At 42.2% G+C, this 20,920-nt stretch overlaps 2 protein-coding genes across 6 annotated transcripts in view; both read right to left on the minus strand.

The window, feature by feature from the left end:
* Positions 1 to 20,920, minus strand: part of SBF2 (SET binding factor 2) — a 555,237-nt gene that overhangs the window by 199,623 nt on the left and 334,694 nt on the right. For all 5 annotated transcript variants that reach the window (XM_084630065.1, XM_084630064.1, XM_084630063.1 and 2 more), the window contains exons 9-13: positions 15,498 to 15,611; positions 13,249 to 13,326; positions 10,942 to 11,055; positions 10,141 to 10,269; positions 9,076 to 9,174 (exon numbers count right to left, since the gene is read on the minus strand). In XM_084630065.1, the coding sequence (XP_084486191.1) occupies positions 9,076 to 9,174; positions 10,141 to 10,269; positions 10,942 to 11,055; positions 13,249 to 13,326; positions 15,498 to 15,611 (534 nt within the window). The remainder of the gene's footprint in view (positions 1 to 9,075; positions 9,175 to 10,140; positions 10,270 to 10,941; positions 11,056 to 13,248; positions 13,327 to 15,497; positions 15,612 to 20,920) is intronic.
* LOC311521648 (uncharacterized protein) lies at positions 18,849 to 20,917 on the minus strand. The gene is made up of 2 exons (XM_084630068.1): positions 20,018 to 20,917; positions 18,849 to 19,441 (listed from the first exon to the last, which is right to left on the minus strand). Exons 1-2 carry the CDS (start codon positions 20,601 to 20,603, stop codon positions 18,900 to 18,902), a joined length of 1,128 nt encoding a protein of 375 aa, XP_084486194.1. The 5' UTR covers positions 20,604 to 20,917; the 3' UTR covers positions 18,849 to 18,899.

A 20,920-nucleotide genomic window follows, 5' to 3' on the forward strand; every position in this document is an offset into this window, starting at 1 on the left:
TAATCAGTATGTAATCAGTATGAGGCTGGCCTCAGTCTCAACACTTATGTGCTGTGCTGCAGCGGAATCATGTACTAGGCTTCTATAACTGCTCTGTCTACTCAGGATATCTGGTTGGTTGCTGTAGCTCTGTAGGCTGTCTTGGGATCTCTCCGTACCACTATCAGTGCTGTCTCTTACATGCAGACTTGTGTGTTCTGCCTCTGGAGTGAGGTTTCTACTCTTAGTAAATGTAGCAGAACCCTACTTTTTTCAGGAAGACTTCTCCCATGGTTGGTATTAATAGCATTGTATCAGGTGCTGTGCAAACACAAAGAGCTTGAGGTTTACATATAAGACAAGAGAGAACTGGTGGATACACCAAACAAACATGGGAGCACAAGGTAGCAACAAGGCAATATTACTGAGAAAGAGAAGAGCAGTCAAAATGTACCAGTTGCCTAATTACTAACAAATTCTTTGTATGCATCACAGCAGAGGAGAATTTTAAGATGGGATATGAAAGAGGGCAATGAGCTGACTTTATGAGTGTTTCAGAGGAGCTCCTTCCATGCATGGGGGAGCAGAAGAGAGAGTGTAAAATGCTTGTTTTAAAATTTAAGAAATTGGCAACGAAGGCTGGAATCATTAGCAGAACAGAGATGGGAACTGATATCTCGATAGTGTACACAAAATAACTGGTGATACGGGGAATAAGCCATGAAGGACTTAAAAATGAAAATGACTACTCTGTGTTTCATACGGTGGAAAAGGGGGAGCCATTGTAGGGATGCAAGAGAGGTGTGGAATGGTTGAAGTGATGAACCATGAAAATGAAGTTTACAGCTGCGTTTTAAATGGATACAAACTGTACAAAATTGCATTTCTCATGGTCAGAGATGACAATGTTGCAGTCGTCAAGATGAGAAATGTGGAGGGTCTGGAGAGAGATTCAGCTACCTGGACAGAAAGGAAAGGCCACTATTACATCCCTGGCTGAGTCCCCCTGTCAGTGGATGGTCACCAGTCAGCTTTAATGAGCCTAACCCTTGGATCGCCTGTGCTTTCAAGCCAGTTGGGTCTGTGTAGCCTCAGGGGATAAGAGGGAAGGTCCTCTCATGGATCATTAAAAGATAGGACAGAAAGATAAGAATGAAAGGTCAGTTTTCACCATGGAGAGAGGTTCCCCAAAGATCTATACTGGGACCAGTGCTGTTCAACAGATTCATAAATGATCTGGAAAAAGGGGTAAATAGTGAGGTGGTAAAGTTTACAGACGATATTAAATTACTCAAGATAGTTAAGTCCAAAGCTGACTGCAAAGAGTTACAAAGGGATCTCATAAAACTGGGTGACTGGGCAACAAAATGGCAGATGAAATTCAACATTGGTAAATACAAAATAATGCACACTGGAAAATCTAAACCCAACTATATTCCTTAAAGAATTAGAGCCAAATTCTACCCTGATTTCTGATATACAATCTCATTGAGTCTAGTGGTGTTGAATGGGGCATGAGGAAAGAATATGACCCTTTGTAGGGAAAATAGTAAAATTCAGCCTTTAGCTTTATTGAGACAAATTCTCAATGAAATCAAACTAGGGAGTACTGGGCAATCCTGAGATGTCTAGAAGGTAATAAGCAATAACACGGAGCATATATACTCTATAGGGGTATTCTAGCCAAATCCTAATCTCTTAGATACTTCCAAGGGAGGTTATTTATACTTACTATGTCAGCAGGAAAGTCAACAGACAAATTATACCCCGTATCATTTTTTCAGAAGATGCCAGTGTATTTCATATTATATTAGAACAACATGTGTGTCATGTTATAACTCTGGTAAAGAAATGTTAAGAGAACATCATCATGAGGTCAGCCTTTAAAAATGGTAAATTTTCACTTTTCCAGCCAACTTTATCAAACTTGGCTGCCTTGAAAGTATTGTTCCAGTGTAGTATCATTAGTCTTTCATTCCCATAGTCTTCTACAATTACCATGACAGAGGAGGTCCTGTTAAAAGCTGCTGCAAAAAGTTTAAAAAAACAAAGAAGCGGAACTGGATGGCTATGAAGTTGGGAAGTGTGATATCCAGTTCAGTTTTTCACCTCTTAGGCACTAGTTTTAAATCCATCCGAGATAAGTAGTAACCAAATGTCAACACAAGCTGATGGCTGCTTATGTATTTCATTTTATGAAAAGATATATGAAGGTTCTTCTGTTCTCTGGGTAGAGAAATTCTATCTGTAAAGTCTGTCAATCCAGCATCAGACTAAATGATTGAAGGTCCTCTTAGCTAGCACTTTAATCCTTTAGCATGCACCTTGAAAAATTACATCTGAGAAGGCTTTTCAAGCCGTAGGTTTTGATATTATGCAATGTGGAAAATCAATGCCAGTTATTAATCTACTAATGCGGATTCTCTGTTTCTAAAAAATAAGTCTTGAATAGCATCTGCATGCTGATAAATGTAGATAATGTGCAGCACTTATTCGGTAGAAAAATGTTTCCATCTTTCTGTCTACCAAAAATCAAATAATCAAGATTCACATTATGACCCCCCCCACTTAAATTATGGGGAAAATCAGCCTTATACTACACAAATTCCTCAGAATAAGTGCCTGTATTATGCCATTCCAGGTGTGAAATCATTAGGAATGTAAGTCTAAACTGATCTACCTCACTACATAAAAATAGTGGGGAACAGTTGTCAAATTAATCCCTTCAATGCCTTGGGAGGTTCAGAGTGATTACACCAGGGAACCCTTTGTGTAACTTTCGGAATGTATGTTGTGCACCATGATGCTTTCTATTTAAATAGATTCAGATTTTAAAATATGTGGCTGTATGCATGACAGCTTGAGGAATATCACTTAATTGTTAACTACAGTTTGTCACTGGTGGTAACTTTGTTTGAGTAATTTTATAAGGTCAGTGATTTAAAAATATTTATGCTCATAAATTAGACTAAAATGGATTATTGACACTCCATTTTAAGAAATGTTAAAAGTATTGTCTAAATAGTCACATGCACTGAGGGCAGCGTTTCCCAAATGTGGCCACCAAGACCGCATGCAGCCACCAGGGTTTTTTCTTGCGGCCACAGCCTCCTGGGTAGAGACTGAGAGGGGTGAAGGAGGGGGCAGCAAAGCTTTCACCCTTCCCTGGGGCCACCAGTAGGGGTTGGACCCTGCCCCCCTCTGGAGCTACAAACACCAGAGGAGCAGGCAGCCTGTGTGAGTTCCCCTCTTTCCGAGGGGCAGTGGGGCTTGGACTTCCAGCTCCAGCCATGGGACTTCAGGTTCCAGCTGCAGGGCTTCGGGCTCCAATCCCTGGCCACGGGGCTTTGGGCTCCAGCCCCGGGCTCACCACCCTCCCCTCCATCGTCCATAGCCCCGCCTTCCCCAGCCCTCCATCGCCCTGGCCACAGCTGCCTTCCTACCCACCTCTCCATTCAGAGCTTGATTTGTCCCCGGGCTTGCCAGGGCTGAGTAAGTCTGCTGTGAAAAGCAATATTAATAAACCTACAAATATCAGTTTTCATAGGAGCAGACTAGCAAGTCTAAAAAACAAACAAACTAGCAACCAAAAAAACAAGATAAACAACAAAAAAGAAAAGAACTTGCAAAGCACCTTATTTTGTTTCTATTCTGTTTAGGTCCAGTAAAGGATAGAGACAACTGTACATTATTTTTATTATTGAGTCTGAAAAAATCCCAACATAAATAAATTACAATGATTTGGACATGGATATGTGCATATTTATTTGTTTTTCCTAAAGTTAATTAAGTATTTTAAGAAAAATTGTCAGAGGCACCAGCAGGAGTTTGTGGCTGCAGTCTAAGGCCACCAAAAAATTTCTTGTGAGAACCCCTGGCTTTGGGCTTGTCTACACAGGGGTTTAAAAGAAGATCAAATGCCGTGAGTGCAGTTTGAAAATGGTTTGCATACACACGACATAATCCATCACTGTGCACTCACTCCACATTTGCCATGAACTCTGGAGTCCTCTTGCCAAATGGATTAGGTTTTGCTGCAAATTGAATTAGTGTGGTCTACTGCTCATGTGGACAAAACTGCTGCATACCACTTTTTCCCCATGTTTCCAACAGTGCCTTGCAAGTCAATCATTACTGACCTGCCTATCCACCAGCGTGCCTTCCCCTGACTCTGATGTCAAGTTCCCAGGACATCCCCTCCTCCCTCATAAAGGTTGGCAGAGAGCCAGAATTCACCCATTTGTTCCTGGATCCGAGCGTATCAGCATTCTTGTGATACAACCACAATAGCGCTCCAGAAGTCCCACAACATGCTGTGCCCAGCTGTTTGAAGCTGTGCTGGGACCCTGGATCTCATTGCTATCTGGGGAGAAGTGTTAGTGTAGAAAGCTCTTGTGGTCAGCTACCTGAATAAAAACCTTTTTATGGACATTGCCAAGCAAATGTCCAAGAGGGGCCATGACTGGGATGCCAACCAATGCCAGATAAAGATCAAGCAACTTGGGAGTAAGTACATTGAAAGGGGGGGACAAAAGGATACAATTCGGCAAGGGGCATGTGACCTCTCCATTTTATGATGAACTTGCACGATCCTACACAATTATAGCATAACCTGTCCAAGACACCATGTAGAGCCCGCTGGCCACACTTTCCTGCCCACTGTGGACAATCAGCAAGGCCTGCTGGAGGATGGGTGGGGAAGGATGGCAGAGAGGAGCTGTGCCCTGAGAGACAATGATCTTTTGGGGACTTAGGACCCTGACACTGGCCAGTTGGAAATGCAGCCACAATAATACCCTGCTGCAAAGTACCCCAATTCTTGTCCTGCATTGGCTGAGATCAGGTCCCAGCTAGAAACCCAGGCCAGAACTGAAGAGACAGATTCTCTGGAAGTAACTTTGGAAGGGAAGTACCTATCCTTCCAATTTTTTTTACTATTATTGTGTTATATTGCTTTTCTACACTCTATTCCAAGTGCCCCACGGAGGTAGCCATTTCAGATGAACGTGAGCTAGGAGCCCTTCCAAATATCCAGCCCTTGTGCCTGCCCTCCCTCCCTCGGCCCACGCTGTTTGGCACACCCCCCACCAATATTTTCAGAATGGTGGCTGTTGCACATGAGCGACTGGCCTGTCTCATGCAAAAGCCATGACTATTGATAGTTTTCAAGACCGTGGCAGAGAGGGCGCTTACTCATTTGCCTGTTTTCCTTTCCCATTCCCTTATCTGTCCTGCCCTATTCGCCTGCCTGAAATGGCAGCTGGCAGCATGGCGCAGGTGCAGCCTCTGCCCCACCCTCCCTCCTGCAGCACATTCAAATAATGAAAAAATTATTTGTGCAAAGTGAAACAGTTTATTAAGACAATATTTAGAGGGAAAGAAGTTTGATTGTGTTCATAGTTTACATGGACATCACACGCCTGGTAAAGGTGCAAACAGAACTTTTCCCTGATGAGATTTAAATGTCCTGTAACATACATTCTACTTGACAATCATTGCAGGACTCTATCTATTTTTCTTTGCACTTTATGTCTGCAATGGAGATAAAGTAGAAGAACTTAACACTGAGAAACTGCTCAATTTTGGTTCACACATTATAGGGAATGGCTGCATGCTCATCCCCCCAGTATAGCTCACAAGTCCTTCAATTCTTGCAGCACCTCTGTGAGGACCATCTTGGTGAGCAACTTCAATGCGTCTCTTTCTGGTCTGCCCTTTTGCTTTTTGAATAAGACTATTCTCTGCTTCCTAATCACCCACCTCTGTGTAATGTCATCAAGAGTCAGGGCAGCCTAATGTGGATGCAGAGGGGATTACTATCTGGCTTGGCCTCCTAGATGCCCTCCATAACCCCTCCAAACTCACAGATGCAACTCAAATGCACAAACAAAACTGCAAAACCAAAACTGGAGCATAATTCCACCCACTCCCCCCCATCCTCATCCCCCGCGCCACAGTGGCAAATTGCATATGCAGCAGACTGTAAAGTCACATACACATACTAAAAAAAAAAAAAAAAAAAAAAGTCCTATCATGGCCTGTCTGGAATATGAACAATAAGTGACTGTTTTCCCCACACACACTACCGCAGCACCTGCAATAGCCAGACCACCAAGGACAGAGCCTCTATCTACTGTTGAGAGGCTAGCCAACCTAAGGGGGCAAAAAAGGAGACTCAGGAAGAGATGTTTGGTCAACTCATAGCAGAGTCCCAGAGAAAAACTGCACTGACAGAGGTGGAGGCAGTACATGATGATCCAGAAAGAGAAAGAAATGTAGCTCTCCTAGGAGATTGTGGCAGTAGCCAAGGAAAACAATTGCCATGGCCAAGGAGAGCATGGAAAAAGACAAGCAGATACAGAGGCAACTCATGGACATTTTACAGTAGCCAGTATTGTCCAGAGGCTGAAGGTCGTGCTCCTGCTAGACCAGCAAGCCATGTAGTCCCATAAACTGGGACCCAGCATGTCCTTCAGCCTCTGGACAATACTGGCTACTGGGACCAACAGCAACTCCTCCCCACCCAACACATGTCCCAAACGCCATTCTCCACTCAGGTCCATTATCTGCCCACTAAGAACACTGGCTCCTGGGAGCCAGCATTTTTGAGCCTTGCAATATACATGAAAATTTTGAGCCATAGCACTCAACCCCAGTACCCTGCATATAGGAGGAGGCAGAGGGAACATGAGCCTGCAATTTTAAACCCTTCTTCCAACCTTGTTATTTTTCCAGTTTGAATTATTTGGTTTGCACTGTTGTTTTATATAAAAGTTTTCTTTTTGATGGTTAGTCAGTTAACTGTTTTGGTAAATGTATGTTCAAATAAAAAGGTGTTATTTATCCATCAGTTCAATTAAACCTTTATTTTTGGCTTTGTTACTGTTGTTTCTAATAAAAATAATTAAAAATCCATTTTGGTCCATCATGGTATGTAATACACAAAATCCTTTAAGTAAAGCTAAAATAATTAATTTGGTTTTACAGAAGTAGATAGGCAATGTCCCCCCTTCCATCACCATAAACAATATTGCACTACCCACAGCTATCCCAACCTGCCTCCGTAGATTAGCAGCTGAACGTCCACATATTGTCAACCTCAAGACACAAAATATGAAGAAAAGGCATCCCTGACAATATTCCACTGGGTGTTCGTGTTCTCTACGGGATGCCTGGCTGCTTGCTTGAACCACCAAGTAAGTCTCTGCAACTCCGCATACCACCCATTGCTAAGACTATCATCCTTGGTCTCACAGATATTGTGCAGAACACAACATGCAGCTATAATGGTTGGGGGATTTTTTTTCCTGATACTTCCATATGATTCCATAAGCAGTACTATCTGCATTTCAAATGACCAAACACACACTCAACCACCAAGTGGCCTGTGGATGGCTTCATTAACCAGGGAATCAGAGGAAAAGTGGGGTCTCCCTGAATAACTGGCCCAACCTCCATGGCATTAATGCAGAATGAATGTCTCCCACCATTTTACATAGGTTGGCAGGGCCCAGAAATGGTGCTGACACTTGAACCGATCCTTTGGTTCCAACAACTCAGCATCTGCAGCTTGCTGCAACAGTTTTCCAGTGTTGTCCTGTTGCTGGAGGAGCCAGTGATGCTGCATTGAATATTCTCCTGGACCCGCAGCATCTGCTTGATGGTGTGGCAAGGAAAGTCCAGTGCTGAATGTGTCTGGGTTTGAATGCTGTAATGTAGTCCAAGCAGCCTCTGTGTATTCACGCTTGCCACGATAGTGGAGCTGAGCATTAGTGAGTCCATACTGGCAGACAGCAATTTGAAAATTGTGCTAGCCCACACAGGAAGGAAGTCTGGGGCGCAGGCAGCAGAAATATGGGCTTAAAAAAAAAATCTACCTGGCTTCTGCTTTGAATCCCACAATTTACAGCAAGAACAGTCCAATGATGCACACTGCTCAACCATGAAATAAAGGATCAAGGGATATCCCCCCGAGAACACTACTCCCTCAGCTGACAGTAAACCACTGCTCTATGTTCACACAATGCGAATTGAAAACGGAACAAGTATCCTGTGTGCACGCTATTGATGTGACTTGTGTGCTGCGAGTTACCAAACCAAAGCCTACTGAAGTCACAGATTGCAGAGTTTTGGGATAACCTCTGGATGTTAATCTCACTTTAACTGGCAATTTCCTTGATCCTTAGAGATTACAGGTTGAAAGGAAATTCACTTGAAAAAAACCTTTAATTTTAAGTTACTGTGTTTGAATTTCCATGTTTAAGAGAAAGTGTAAAAGTGGAAAGTAATTCTGGGAAGGGGGTTGCAAAGGAGATGGGAGCAGAAGATGCTGGTTGTAAAAAACATGCTGGAGGCAGGAAAGACAGCAGAAGCTGTCAGGTAGTGGGTGGTTTGGAGGATCACAGGCTAAGCCAGAAACACTGGTGGTTAATGGAGAAGGGGATATGGATAGTCTTGGGTGGGAGGGCATAGGATATACCGGACCAGCCAAAAGCATGGGTTGTTAGGGCAGCAGCATGGAGATGAAGTAAGGATTAGTCAGTATAGTGGAGGCAGGAGGCAATAGAGGATGATGTCCTGAAAAACATACAATGTGCATGGGACAGCTTTGGGTGGGGGTGGGAGTGAGAAATGGAGTAGACAAGACTTGGTGGATGGATGCAAATTGGGAAGCAGGGCTCCCCCAGGGAAGCATGCACAGGGAAGACAGAGTTTGTGCTGAATGGGGGGCACTGGGTTTGAGGAGCATAGAGTTGTTGGGAGGCAGTGAGTTGGTGGGAGATGTGGAGAGGCTATACTAGAGGTAACAAAGAAACCTTAAAAGCATTAAGTAATACACGTTAACTAAGAAGAGCACCGGCTAGAGTGCACCGGCTGAAGGAAAGTTAACAATAATATTGAACTTACTTCAACATGTGTTGTAAATTGTTGGAGTATAATACAATTTAACGTTTCAAAGGTTTTAGCCAAAATACAAAGATGACCACCACGAAGAGTCATTAGTTTCAGTTGTTCAGGCTATAAACCATGTTAGTTTAGTAAAGAATTACTGATGCATTCTATAGTACAGTACATACATGGATACAATAAACTTACATTTTTGAACAGCTGTTCTGCAAGCTCTCTGACGTGCTTCATCATTTTTGGTGGGTTACCTTCCTCAGCTTTAATTCTTTCCACTTCGAAAGCTACCAACTTAAAAAAAATATCAGAATGTTTAAAAATCACCTTAAAATAACGTTGCTAATACACAAAATACATAATATTCATCTTAAACGGAAAGGTGTACAGAAAATTGTACACTCAAAAATCTCTTATGCTTCTGGGAAGCAGTGCACCATTTCCTAGGTGAATTATAAGGAGTATTCACTTTTCTCTGAAGCTTTAGGCATAGGGCAAATCACAGCTCCAGAGGCAAGATACCAGACTTGATGGAGTTTAAGACCGCTCTGGTGCAGTAAATCTGTGTTCCTGTTCATTTAACATCTATAATGTTCCTGTGTTCATTTAACATCTATAATACAGCATGCTGTGTTTCTGAACCTTCCACATAAAAGTAATACAGAGCTATATCAGTATTGTATAAAACATTCAAGTTTAAACAGCACAGCAAGTTTGAATGAAAAATTTACTGTGTTTGGTCTTTTTAGGCAAGAATTTAAAAACTGCAGCTCTAGCAGTGGGAACGTTGACGATTCCATTGTACGTTGTACAAGAGAAGATGTTTGCCTCAGTTTCCTTTGTCAAGTGTGTATTTAATTTATTAACATTTGTCAAAAGTTTTACTTCTGCAAGATATTTCTAAAAATATAATTGAATTATTCAAAATAATTCTGTACTAGCAGGTATTATCAGTATACAGAGTTCCAAATGGGACCATAAAGAAATTAGGCCACAACCCTACAATGACTTACACGCATGGTTAACTTTAGGTAAGTGACTGTCCCAGTAACTTCATGTGTATCCTCATTTATGCATCAGCCCTTAAAAGATCATATGCTGCTAGATAATTTATAAAATATGTTTTTAGTAATCATATTTATTTGAATATATTAAGATTCAGAAGTTTCTCAATTACCATTTTTCTACATACAGAAGCATCTTATCTATATTTTAACTGTCTTTTGAATATAACATAATCATACAGAACAGAATTTTTACCTCATCAAAGAGATCACAGGATCTGTAGGGAGGACCTCGCTCAGATACAAAACCAGCAAATGCCATGCCATTGAGAATTTTGGTGAGAAAGTCATTCTCAATCAAGCCTCGCTGGCCCAAAAAGGCCGCCTGCAGCGAATGTAAAGAGGGATTGGTCACTGTATAATTGAAAAGTTATGGAAACGAATAGAAAATTTAATCAACTCCAGGTATATTAATAGCTTAAACCTTCTTCTGCTTATAATATGTGCAAAGTGTTTTAAGAGACAATAGCTGTAAACTTTCTTTGTTGAATAAAATAAAAGGTATTGGAACTGGAACATTCTCTCCCCTTCTCTCTCTCACACACACTTTTAAAAATCATTCAAAAATCTGCTTTCTTTGAGCAATAAAACTTCTGGAAGGCAAAATACAAAATAAGTCTAGTACACATTAAGTTGATTCTTTTAACTATAGGTAAACATTTCTTAAAATCCATTAATTACTTCCAAAATTGTTTTTTTTTTACTTTAAATATTAACATGCAGTCTTTGCTACGGATTTCATCTTAAACAAATCTGTTTGTAAATGCAACTGTAAATGGGCCTGTTAAACTGTATTGTACAGTACCGCCTCAGTAGTATCAGAATGATATGATTTTATCATATCATATATAAAGAAACTTTTGTATGTCAGATACACAATTAAATTCCAAGATTGTGTATTTGAAGCAGGTTCAGAAAGCAAGTATATGAGACTGATACGAATTCAAATCATATGTGAAATATTCACTAAATATAGACAACCTTTTTTCTCTTTTACCTTGTGAAAATGTATAACTGGCTCAGCATGAATTCTGATCAGCTGAAGGCATGACCTGTATCCTTGGAAAAGTTGTGCGAACAATCTAAGGAAAATTGCCCGTACTTCTTTATCCTGAAATGATGATTAAATATGGTGTAAAACACTTTTCTTCTATAACTTCCTCCTACCTCCCTACCCCCCTGCAAGTATTAAACTATGTCACAAACATTTGTAAAACAGAATAATCTGTTTTCTCAGACAATATCCAAAACAGTACAGCAGGGTAGCAGCCCAATTGTAGAGTGACTATGTATACACATGTGTGTTAGTTAGCTATTTAGTTTGAGCATTATGCTCATCACTACCAATCCCTTCTGTCACTTTAGATTAGTACATTTTACCTCAGCTAAGACCAGACTCTCAGTACAATCACTCTTCTTGCAGCCAACCTGCAGGTTGCTCTGGGACTTCAATTTTACAATAAGTCTCAAATGAACTTTAAATATGACCTTTGATTTGAAAAATACAAGCACAAATGAATTCCAGGCCACAGTGAATCAAATTATTAAGCTATGACATCAAGATTTAATCTTTCAATAGATTATTTTGGAAGCAGACTTTTATGTTTCACTAAAGATTCTATAAAGAACAACTATTTTTTAGATGATGGCCCTGAATTTCATTAAGAATGTGTTCAGTGTTGTTCTCTCCGCTTACAAATTAATTTAGGATTCAATAAAAGCTACTCTTATTGGCAGATACACTATTTATTTCAGGGCCAGACTGCTCACCACAGTTAGCACCAAATAGTTTATAGTGACTTGTACAAATTATAGAAGTCATATACACAGGTGTCCACCACAAAACATTTATTGGTCTGTTTCTCTTATGTTAGACACAAATTATACAGGATTGAAAGCATCAATATTGTAATATGCACTACACCAATTTAAGACAACCCACAGAAGGTGAAATCCTGGCTTCAATGTTCAATGGAGCTAGGATTTCACCTTGACTTCAGGGCTGAAAAATGGATCTTTTAAGGTGAAACAAGAAATATAAAAAACCAGGAAAAATACTGCAGCATCTGAGTGAAGTTATGCTATTTTTATCTTTAATAAAGAGTTCCATTTTATGTCTTAGATAGCATTACATACTCCTCCCTCCAAGTTTATGTTCACCAGAGCACAATGCAACGTTAAGAAGCTAGAATTCTCTTTGTAGTGTATAAATATACCGTGCGTATGCACAAACATAAAATATACTCTTAGTTTCCTTTTTTATTATAAAATTAATGAGTCCCATCTCTATTTCTCATATAGTCAGACCATTGCCGTAGCTGCTAGGTAACCTACGGCATCATTTTTTTTTTTTTTTAGACACAGAATGGCTTTCTTAAAGAGTTGAGCTGACAATGTTTTCCAAACAAAATTCTCTTTTATTCACTGTTCTAATCAGGTTTTTGTCTTGTAGTAATGGCTTCCTGAGATGGTGGTATCAAATTTCATAAGTGAATGCAAGTATGTTGATTTCCAGGTTTACACCACCTTTTCAAGTCCGTCACTGGAAGCTTGCATTCTGGAGCACTCTCAGCCTCTTACTTCGCTCTTCTCCTCTATATTTAGTTCTCATTCACTTCCAACAGCATTGATTCTTCCTCTTCTTTCTTTGTTTTTTTTTATTTGTGAACTACTGGTCTTAGGAAATCTTAGTGATGCATAGTAATTTCTGGTTTGGCTCTCTCTCACTGGTTTTACACAGTCTCCAGCTCAAGCTTCCAAACCTGTGGCGAATAGTTTATGGGGCTGTACATTGCCCTCTCATGAACACCCCTCCCCCCATCACCTTAAATCCTGTGGAATTTAAGTTTTCATTTAAAAAAATTCTAGCCTACAAAGTAACTACGTAACTGACAACTAGCCATTCTTTGCAGGTTTAACAAAATTTCAAGTAGGGGGAAAATACTCTTTACCTCCCAAGTCTACATTTAAAGAGCTCTAGTCTAGTTCAATAATAGCAATAATAATACTTTGCACTTCTATAGTGCCCTTTACCTTGGCAACATTGATTTAGCACATTTCTCTTTCAACATACCGAACTAATGGAAAATAATAAATCTGTAGATTACTTTCTAACTTGTACTTCATGTCATTTCTGTTTAAGAAAAGTGAATACTTATAGTATTTTCTTGCTAAAGAACTTGTTCTTCCTCACATATATTGAATAGAGAAAAGTAAATACAGAAATCTAGCTTCTTAAAAGAAGCTAATTCTAAAAACTTAATGTTTTTCTATTTATTACAAAGTCAGAAATAATGTGTCTTACCAGCATTTTTGAGTGTGATAAAGCCGTTCGTGGTGGAGGGAATGCATAATCTGCCGTTTCCAAATCAGGGTGTAAAACCTGTAACGTATTTTTTAATTAATGAAAATAATTATTAAAAAGTGAGTACAATTGTTAACTTTTTTCCTGGTCTTATTTATTTTTTGTTAATACTTCAATTGATGGAATGTGGGGAACGTTTGCAATAGATTTTAGTAGGTGTTGAATGTCAGGGTTGTCATCTTAAATGTCATAAGCAGCATTGTTAAAGTTCATGCTATCACTATTAGTTCTAACTTGCTTTAATTTGCAACTCCTGTATTGCAAAGGCTTATAGCTGCACAACATAAATATCTCTGGGATGAAATTTTTGAAAAAATTCTAAACCCATAAAGTAAGTTTTTGGAGTACAATGTAGCAAGGAAAATGTTTCAGGTTTTTTGCTTATTTTGCCTTTTTAACGGTAAGTCTTGATTTTGCTGTTCCTTTGTGTACAGCATTCTCTTTCACAGAATTCAACAAGAATCTTATACAAACACTTGATGGTAGGGCCAGAACAGAACTGAATGTACATTCATTTAAATTACTTTTTCACTTCTGTATCCAGAAAATGGACTGCATTTTCAGTGAGATTTGTTAGGTCATTAATCAATAAATTATTTTTTATCAGTAACAACAACAATTACTTGCACTCCTGGAACATCTTTTGTCCAACCATCTCAAAGCATTTAGTAAACATTAAGTAAGATTCCAAAGCCCTTGTGAAGTAGGTAAGAATTATTACCCAGATTTTACATTTGCGTTAGCTGATCCGGAGAAGGTTAAGATATTTGCCTAAGGTCACACAGGGAGTCAGTGGCAGTCAAGAAAATAACTCAATTCTTCTGAATCTATATCTCATGGTGTAAGCAATAAATAAATTGACTCTCTACTGCAGAGTATAGTCCAGATTTTCAAATGTGACTAGTGATCTTGGGTGCTCAAACTGACACACAATAAAGGGGCGTGATTTTCATACAATGCTGAGCACCTGCTGCAGGTTGACCCCCACTGGCACAGAGAGTACACTTAAAGTTTGTGGATGATACCAAACTGGGAGGGATTGCAAGTGTTTTGGAGGATAGGATTATAATTCAAAATGATCTGGACGAACTGTAGAAATGGCCTGAAGCAAATAGGATGAAATTCAATACAGAGAAATGTAAAGTACTCCATTTAGGAAAGAACCATCAGTTGCACACATCCAAAATTGGAAATGACTGCCTAGGAAGGAGTACTTCGGAAAGGGATATGGAGGTCATAGTGGACCACAAGCTAAATATGAGTCAACAGTGTAACGCTGTTGCAAAAAAAAGCAAACATAATTCTGGAATGTATTAGCAGGAATGTTGTAAGCAACACACGAGAATTAATTCTTCTACTCTACTCTGCACTGATTAGGCCTCAACTGGAGTACTGTGTCCAGTTCTGGGCGCCACATTTCAGGAAAGATGTGGACAACTGGAAGAAAGTCCAGAGAAGAGCAACAAAAATGATTTAAAGGTCTAGAAAACATGACTTATGAGGGAAGATTGAAAACATTGGGTTTGTTTAGTCCGGAGAAGAGAAGACTGAGGGGGACATAACAGTTTTCAAGTACGTAAAAGGTTGTTACAAGAAGAAGGGAGAAAAATTGTTCTTCTTTACTCTGAGGATCGGACAAGAATCAATGGGCTTAAATTGCAGCTAGGGAGGTTTAGGTTGGACATTAGGAAAAACTTCCTAATTGTCAGGGTGGTTAAGCACTGGAATACATTGCTCAGGGAGGTTGTAGAATCTCCATAATTGGAGATTTTTAAGAGCAGGTTAGACAAACACCTGTCAGGGATGGTCTATATAATAATTGTCCTGCCATGAATGCAGGGGACTGGACTAAATCACCTCTGTAGGTCCCTTCCAGTCCTATGATTCTAAATCTGAGAAGACATTTAAGTGAAAAATATACAAACCTCCAATATCATATCTGGGTATACCTGCATATAATAAAAAATGCTTGCCAAAGAGTAGACTGATGGGCCTTTAGGGCCCAGTGTAATCTCCATCTTTTAAATTCTAAGTATATTTGGTATTCACAAACAATGTTAAGGAGTTAATTCATCTTGCTTTTAAATCTTCATAAGTCATTTTCAAAATGTTTCATAATATTCAATGATTTTATTTCTTTTTACATTTTTAAAAAGAGCTGGACAAGCTGATCAGGAAATGAGACTTACTAAAGAAAGAGCTGTTTGAGTTTGATGTAGCAGTGGCTCTGGGAGCTGAGATAGATGAATACATTCAGGAATTTTAATTGTGCCTCCATCCAGGTCTGCTATAATTACATCCAACTGAAAAAGAAAAAGAAATACTTTATATATAGTATGTTCTGTGATGCACATAGTTAAAACACCAAACGGCATTCAGATTTTACATATTATTTAGCCTAAAATTTGTGAAGATAATATTACTTCACAATTCTATAGTGCCATTAATGAAGGAACTTGGGCACAAATAATGTTAATGAATGTAACCTCAAAACACCTATGTGAATCAGAGAGAGAGAGGGGACAAACTTTCAAGAGTGGCCTCTAGTTCTGGGTGCCTTAGTTTTTGGGTCTCCAACTTGAGATAGCTTATGACTGAATTTCAGAAGTGCTGAGCAACCACAACTGCAAAAATGGAGGACCCCCAAAATCAAAGGATACCTTGGCAAATGTTGGTCTAATTGAATTGCTCAAGGTCGCAACAGAAGTCTGAAGCAGAGCTGGAAATATATCCCTGTCTTGACTTCACATCCTGCATCTTAATCTCAAAAATATTCTTCTGAGTTTTTCCCTCCCTCACCCTATTTCCCTCTGACAGCTTGTATTGGTATTTGTAGAAGAACTGACAACAGGTTCAATTAATTGGTGTGTGAGGGTTTTTCTTTGTTTTTGCCTCTTACTGATTGTCCTGCTTTATCTACTGGTACTTTTATTCCTGGGGGAATTCTGTGTCACTGAGCATGTGCAGAATCCATGACTCCTGCAGATTTCTTTGCTTCCCAGCAGAAAAATGACTTCTGACGGGGAAGCAAAGGGAACCTGCAAAAGCGGTCATGCATCCCTGTCTGCACTGTTTGGGTGCCTGGAGCATCCACTAGAGACATAAATCACCACCGGGTCAGGAGGGCTGGGCAGTCATGTGTTTGAGAGAGACACTCTGTCCCCTCTCAATCATTATTGTGGCACACTCAGTATGGAAGGGCAGGGCTTTGGGGGTGTTTCTGGGGAGGTAGGAGTGTCTCCTCAGGCAGAGCAGAATGTAGCAGCTTAGCGAATTGTTCCCATTGTTCTTAGGGTATGTCTACACTACGAAATTAGGTCGAATTTATAGAAGTCGGTTTTTTTGAAATCGGTTTTATATATTCGAGTGTGTGTGTCCCCACAGAAAATGCTCTAAAGTGCATTAAGTGCATTAACTCGGCGGAGCGCTTCCACAGTACCGAGGCAAGCGTCGACTTCTGGAGCGTTGCACTGTGGGTAGCTATCCCACAGTTCCCGCAGTCTCCGCTGCCCATTGGAATTCTGGGTTGATATCCCAATGCCTGATGCGGCAAAAAACATTGTCGCAGGTGGTTCTGGGTACATGTCGTCAGGACCCCGTTCCCACCCTCCCTCCCCCCGTGAAAGCAAGGGCAGACAATCACTTCGCGCCTTTTTTGTCTGCTGCCAGCCAAAGATGTAAAGGATCGATGGAGTGGGTCAGAACAAGACATAGACCAGATTTGTTTTGGACTCATTTTCCTCCTCCCCTATCTAGATCACACTGCAGTCAGTCACAGAGAAGGCGCAGCGAGGTTAATCTAGCCATGTATCAATCAGAGGCCAGGCTAACCTCCTTGTTCCAATAAGAACGATAACTTAGGTGCACCATTTCTTATTGGAACCCTCCGTGCAGTCCTGCCTGAAATACTCCTTGATGTACAGGCACACCCTTTGTTGATTTTAGCTCCCTGAAGCCAACCCTGTAAGCCGTGTCGTCAGTCGCCCCTCCCTCCGTCAGAGCAACGGCAGACAATCGTTCCGCGCCTTCTTTCTGTGCGGAGACGCCATACCAAGGCAAGCATGGAGGCCGCTGAGCTCATTTTGGCAATTAGGAGCACATTAAACACCACACGCATTATCCAGCAATATATGCAGCACCAGAACATGGCAACGCGATACCGGGCGAGGAGGCGACGTCAGCGCGGTCCCGTGAGTGATCAGGACATGGACACAGATTTCTCTGAAAGCATGGGCCCTGCCAATGCATGCATCATGGTGCTAATGGGGCAGGTTCATGCTGTGGAACGCCGATTCTGGGCTCGGGAAACAAGCACAGACTGGTGGGACCGCATAGTGTTGCAGGTCTGGGACGATTCCCAGTGGCTGCGAAACTTTCGCATGCGTAAGGGCACTTTCATGGAACTTTGTGACTTGCTTTCCCCTGCCCTGAAGCGCATGAATACCAGGATGAGAGCAGCCCTCACAGTTGAGAAGCGAGTGGCGATAGCCCTGTGGAAGCTTGCAACGCCAGACAGCTACCGGTCAGTTGGGAATCAATTTGGAGTGGGCAAATCTACTGTGGGGGCTGCTGTGATGCAAGTAGCTCACGCAATCAAAGATCTGCTGATATCAAGGGTAGTGACCCTGGGAAATGTGCAGGTCATAGTGGATGGCTTTGCTGCAATGGGATTCCCTAACTGTGGTGGGGCTATAGACGGAACCCATATCCCTATCTTGGCACCAGAGCACCAAGCCGGCGAGTACATAAACCGCAGGGGTACTTTTCGATAGTGCTGCAAGCTCTGGTGGATCACAAGGGACGTTTCACCAACATCAACGTGGGATGGCCGGGAAAGGTGCATGACGCTCGCATCTTCAGGAACTCTGGTCTGTTGCAAAAGCTGCAGGAAGGGACTTTCTTCCCAGACCAGAAAATAACTGTTGGGGATGTTGAAATGCCTATATGTATCCTTGGGGACCCAGCCTACCCCTTAATGCTCATGAAGCCGTACACAGGCAGCCTGGACAGTGGTCAGGAGCTGTTCAACTACAGGCTGAGCAAGTGCAGAATGGTGGTAGAATGTGCATTTGGACGTTTAAAGGCGCGCTGGCGCAGTTTACTGACTCGCTTAGACCTCAGCGAAACCAATATTCCCACTGTTATTACTGCTTGCTGTGTGCTCCACAATATCTGTGAGAGTAAGGGGGAGACGTTTATGGCGGGGTGGGAGATTGAGGCAAATCGCCTGGCTGCTGGTTACGCGCAGCCAGACACCAGGGCGGTTAGAAGAGCTCAGGAGGGCGCGGCACGCATCAGAGAAGCTTTGAAAACCAGTGTCATGACTGGCCAGGGTACAGTGTGAAAGCCTGATGAAACCCCCCGCCCCTTGGTTCACTCTACTTCACTGTAAGCTAACCACCCTCCCCTCCTCCCTTTAATCACCGCTTGCAGAGGCAATAAATTCATTGCTGCTTCACAGTCATGCATTCGTTATTCATTCATCACACAAATAGGGGGATGACTACCAAGGTATCCCAGGAGGGGTGGTGGAGGAGGGAAGGAAAATGCCACACAGCACATTAAGCACAGCACTTTAAAAGTTTACAACTTTAAAATTTATTGAATGACAGCCTTCTTTTTTTTGGGCAATCCTCTGTTGTGGAGTCGCTGGTTGGCCGGAGGCCCCCCCACCGCGTTCTTGGGCGTCTGGGTGTGGAGGCTATGGAACTTGGGGAGGAGGGCGGTTGGTTACAGAGGGGCAGCAGTGGCAGTCTGTGCTCCAGCTGCCTTTGCTGCAGCTCAACCATACACTGGAGCATTCTGGTTTGGTCCTGCAGCAGCCTCAGCATTGAATCCTGCCTTCTCTCATCACGCTGCCGCGACATTTGAGCTTCAGCCCTGTCTTCTGCCCGCCACTTACTCTCTTCAGCCCGCCACTTACTCTCTTCAGCCCTCCACCTCTCCTCCCGGTCATTTTGTGCTTTCCTGCACTCTGACATTATTTGCCTCCATGCATTCGTCTGTGCTCTGTCAGTGTGGGAGGACAGCATTAGCTCGGAGAACATTTCATCTCGAGTGCGTTTTTTTTTCTTTCTAAGCTTCACTAGCCTCTGGGAAGGAGAAGATCCTGTGATCATTGAAACACATCCAGCTGGTGGAGAAAAAAAAAGGGACAGCGGTATTTAAAAACACACATTTTATAAAACAGTGGCTACACTCTTTCAGGGTAAACCTTGCTGTTAACATTACATACATAGCACATGTGCTTTCGTTACAAGGTCGCATTTTGCCTCCTCCCACCGCGTGACTACCCCCTCAACCCTCCCCCCTCCCCGTGGCTAACAGCAGGGAACATTTCTGTTCAGCCACAGGCAAACAGCCCAGCAGGAATGTGTCCCTGAAGAAAAGCACCCTATTTCAACCAGGTGACTATGAATTATATCTCACTCTCCTGAGGATAACACAGAGAGAGAAAGAACGGATTTTGGTTGAATGCCAGCAAACATACACTGCAATGCTTTGTTCTACAGTGATTCCCGAGTATGTGTTACTGGCCTGGAGTGATAAAAGTGTCCTACCATGAAGGACGAAATAAGGCTGCCCTCCCCAGAAACCTTTTGCAAAGGCTTTAGGACTACATCTAGGAGAACCGCAAATGCCAGGGCAAAGTAATCCTTTCACATGCTTGCTTTTAAACCATGTATAGCATTTTAAAAGGTACACTCACCAGAGGTCCCTTCTCCGCCTGCTGGGTCCAGGAGGCAGCCTTGGGTGGGTTCGGGGGGTACTGGCTCCAGGTCTAGGGTGAGAAACAGTTCCTGGCTGTCGGGAAAACCGGTTTCTCCGCTTGCTTGCTGTGAGCCATCTACAACCTCCTCCTCCTCCTCCTCATCTTCTTCGTCCCCAAAACCTGCTTCCGTATTGCCTCCATCTCCATTGAAGGAGTCAAACAACACGGCTGGGGTAGTGGTGGCTGAACCCCCTAAAATGGCATGCAGCTTATCATAGAAGCGGCATGTTTGGGGCTCTGACCCAGAGCGGCTGTTCGCCTCTCTGGTTTTCTGGTAGGCTTGCCTCAGCTCCTTCAGTTTCACGCGGCACTGCTTCGGGTCCCTGTTACGGCCTCTGTCCTTCATGCCCTGGGAGATTTTCACAAAGGTTTTGGCATTTCGAAAACTGGAACGGAGTTCTGATAGCACGGATTCCTCTCCCCAAACAGCGATCAGATCCCGTACCTCCCGTTCGGTCCATGCTGGAGCTCTTTTGCGATTCTGGGACTCCATCATGGTCACCTGTGCTGATGAGCTCTGCATGGTCACCTGCAGCTTGCCACGCTGGCCAAACAGGAAATGAGATTCAAAAGTTCGCGGTTCTTTTCCTGTCTACCTGGCCAGTGCATCTGAGTTGAGAGTGCTGTCCAGAGCGGTCAGAATGGAGCACTCTGGGATAGCTCCCGGAGGCCAATACCATCGAATTGTGTCCACAGTACCCCAAATTCGAGCTGGGAACGTCGATTTAAGCGCTAATCCACTTGTCAGGGGTGGAGTAAGGAAATCGATTTTAAGAGCCCTTTAAGTCGAATTAAAGGGCTTCACTGTGTGGACGGGTGCAGGTTTAAATCGATTTAACG

The sequence above is a fragment of the Lepidochelys olivacea genome, assembly GCF_965140295.1.
Source record: "Lepidochelys olivacea isolate rLepOli2 genome assembly, chromosome: 6".
Classification (NCBI taxonomy): Eukaryota; Metazoa; Chordata; order Testudines; family Cheloniidae; genus Lepidochelys; species Lepidochelys olivacea.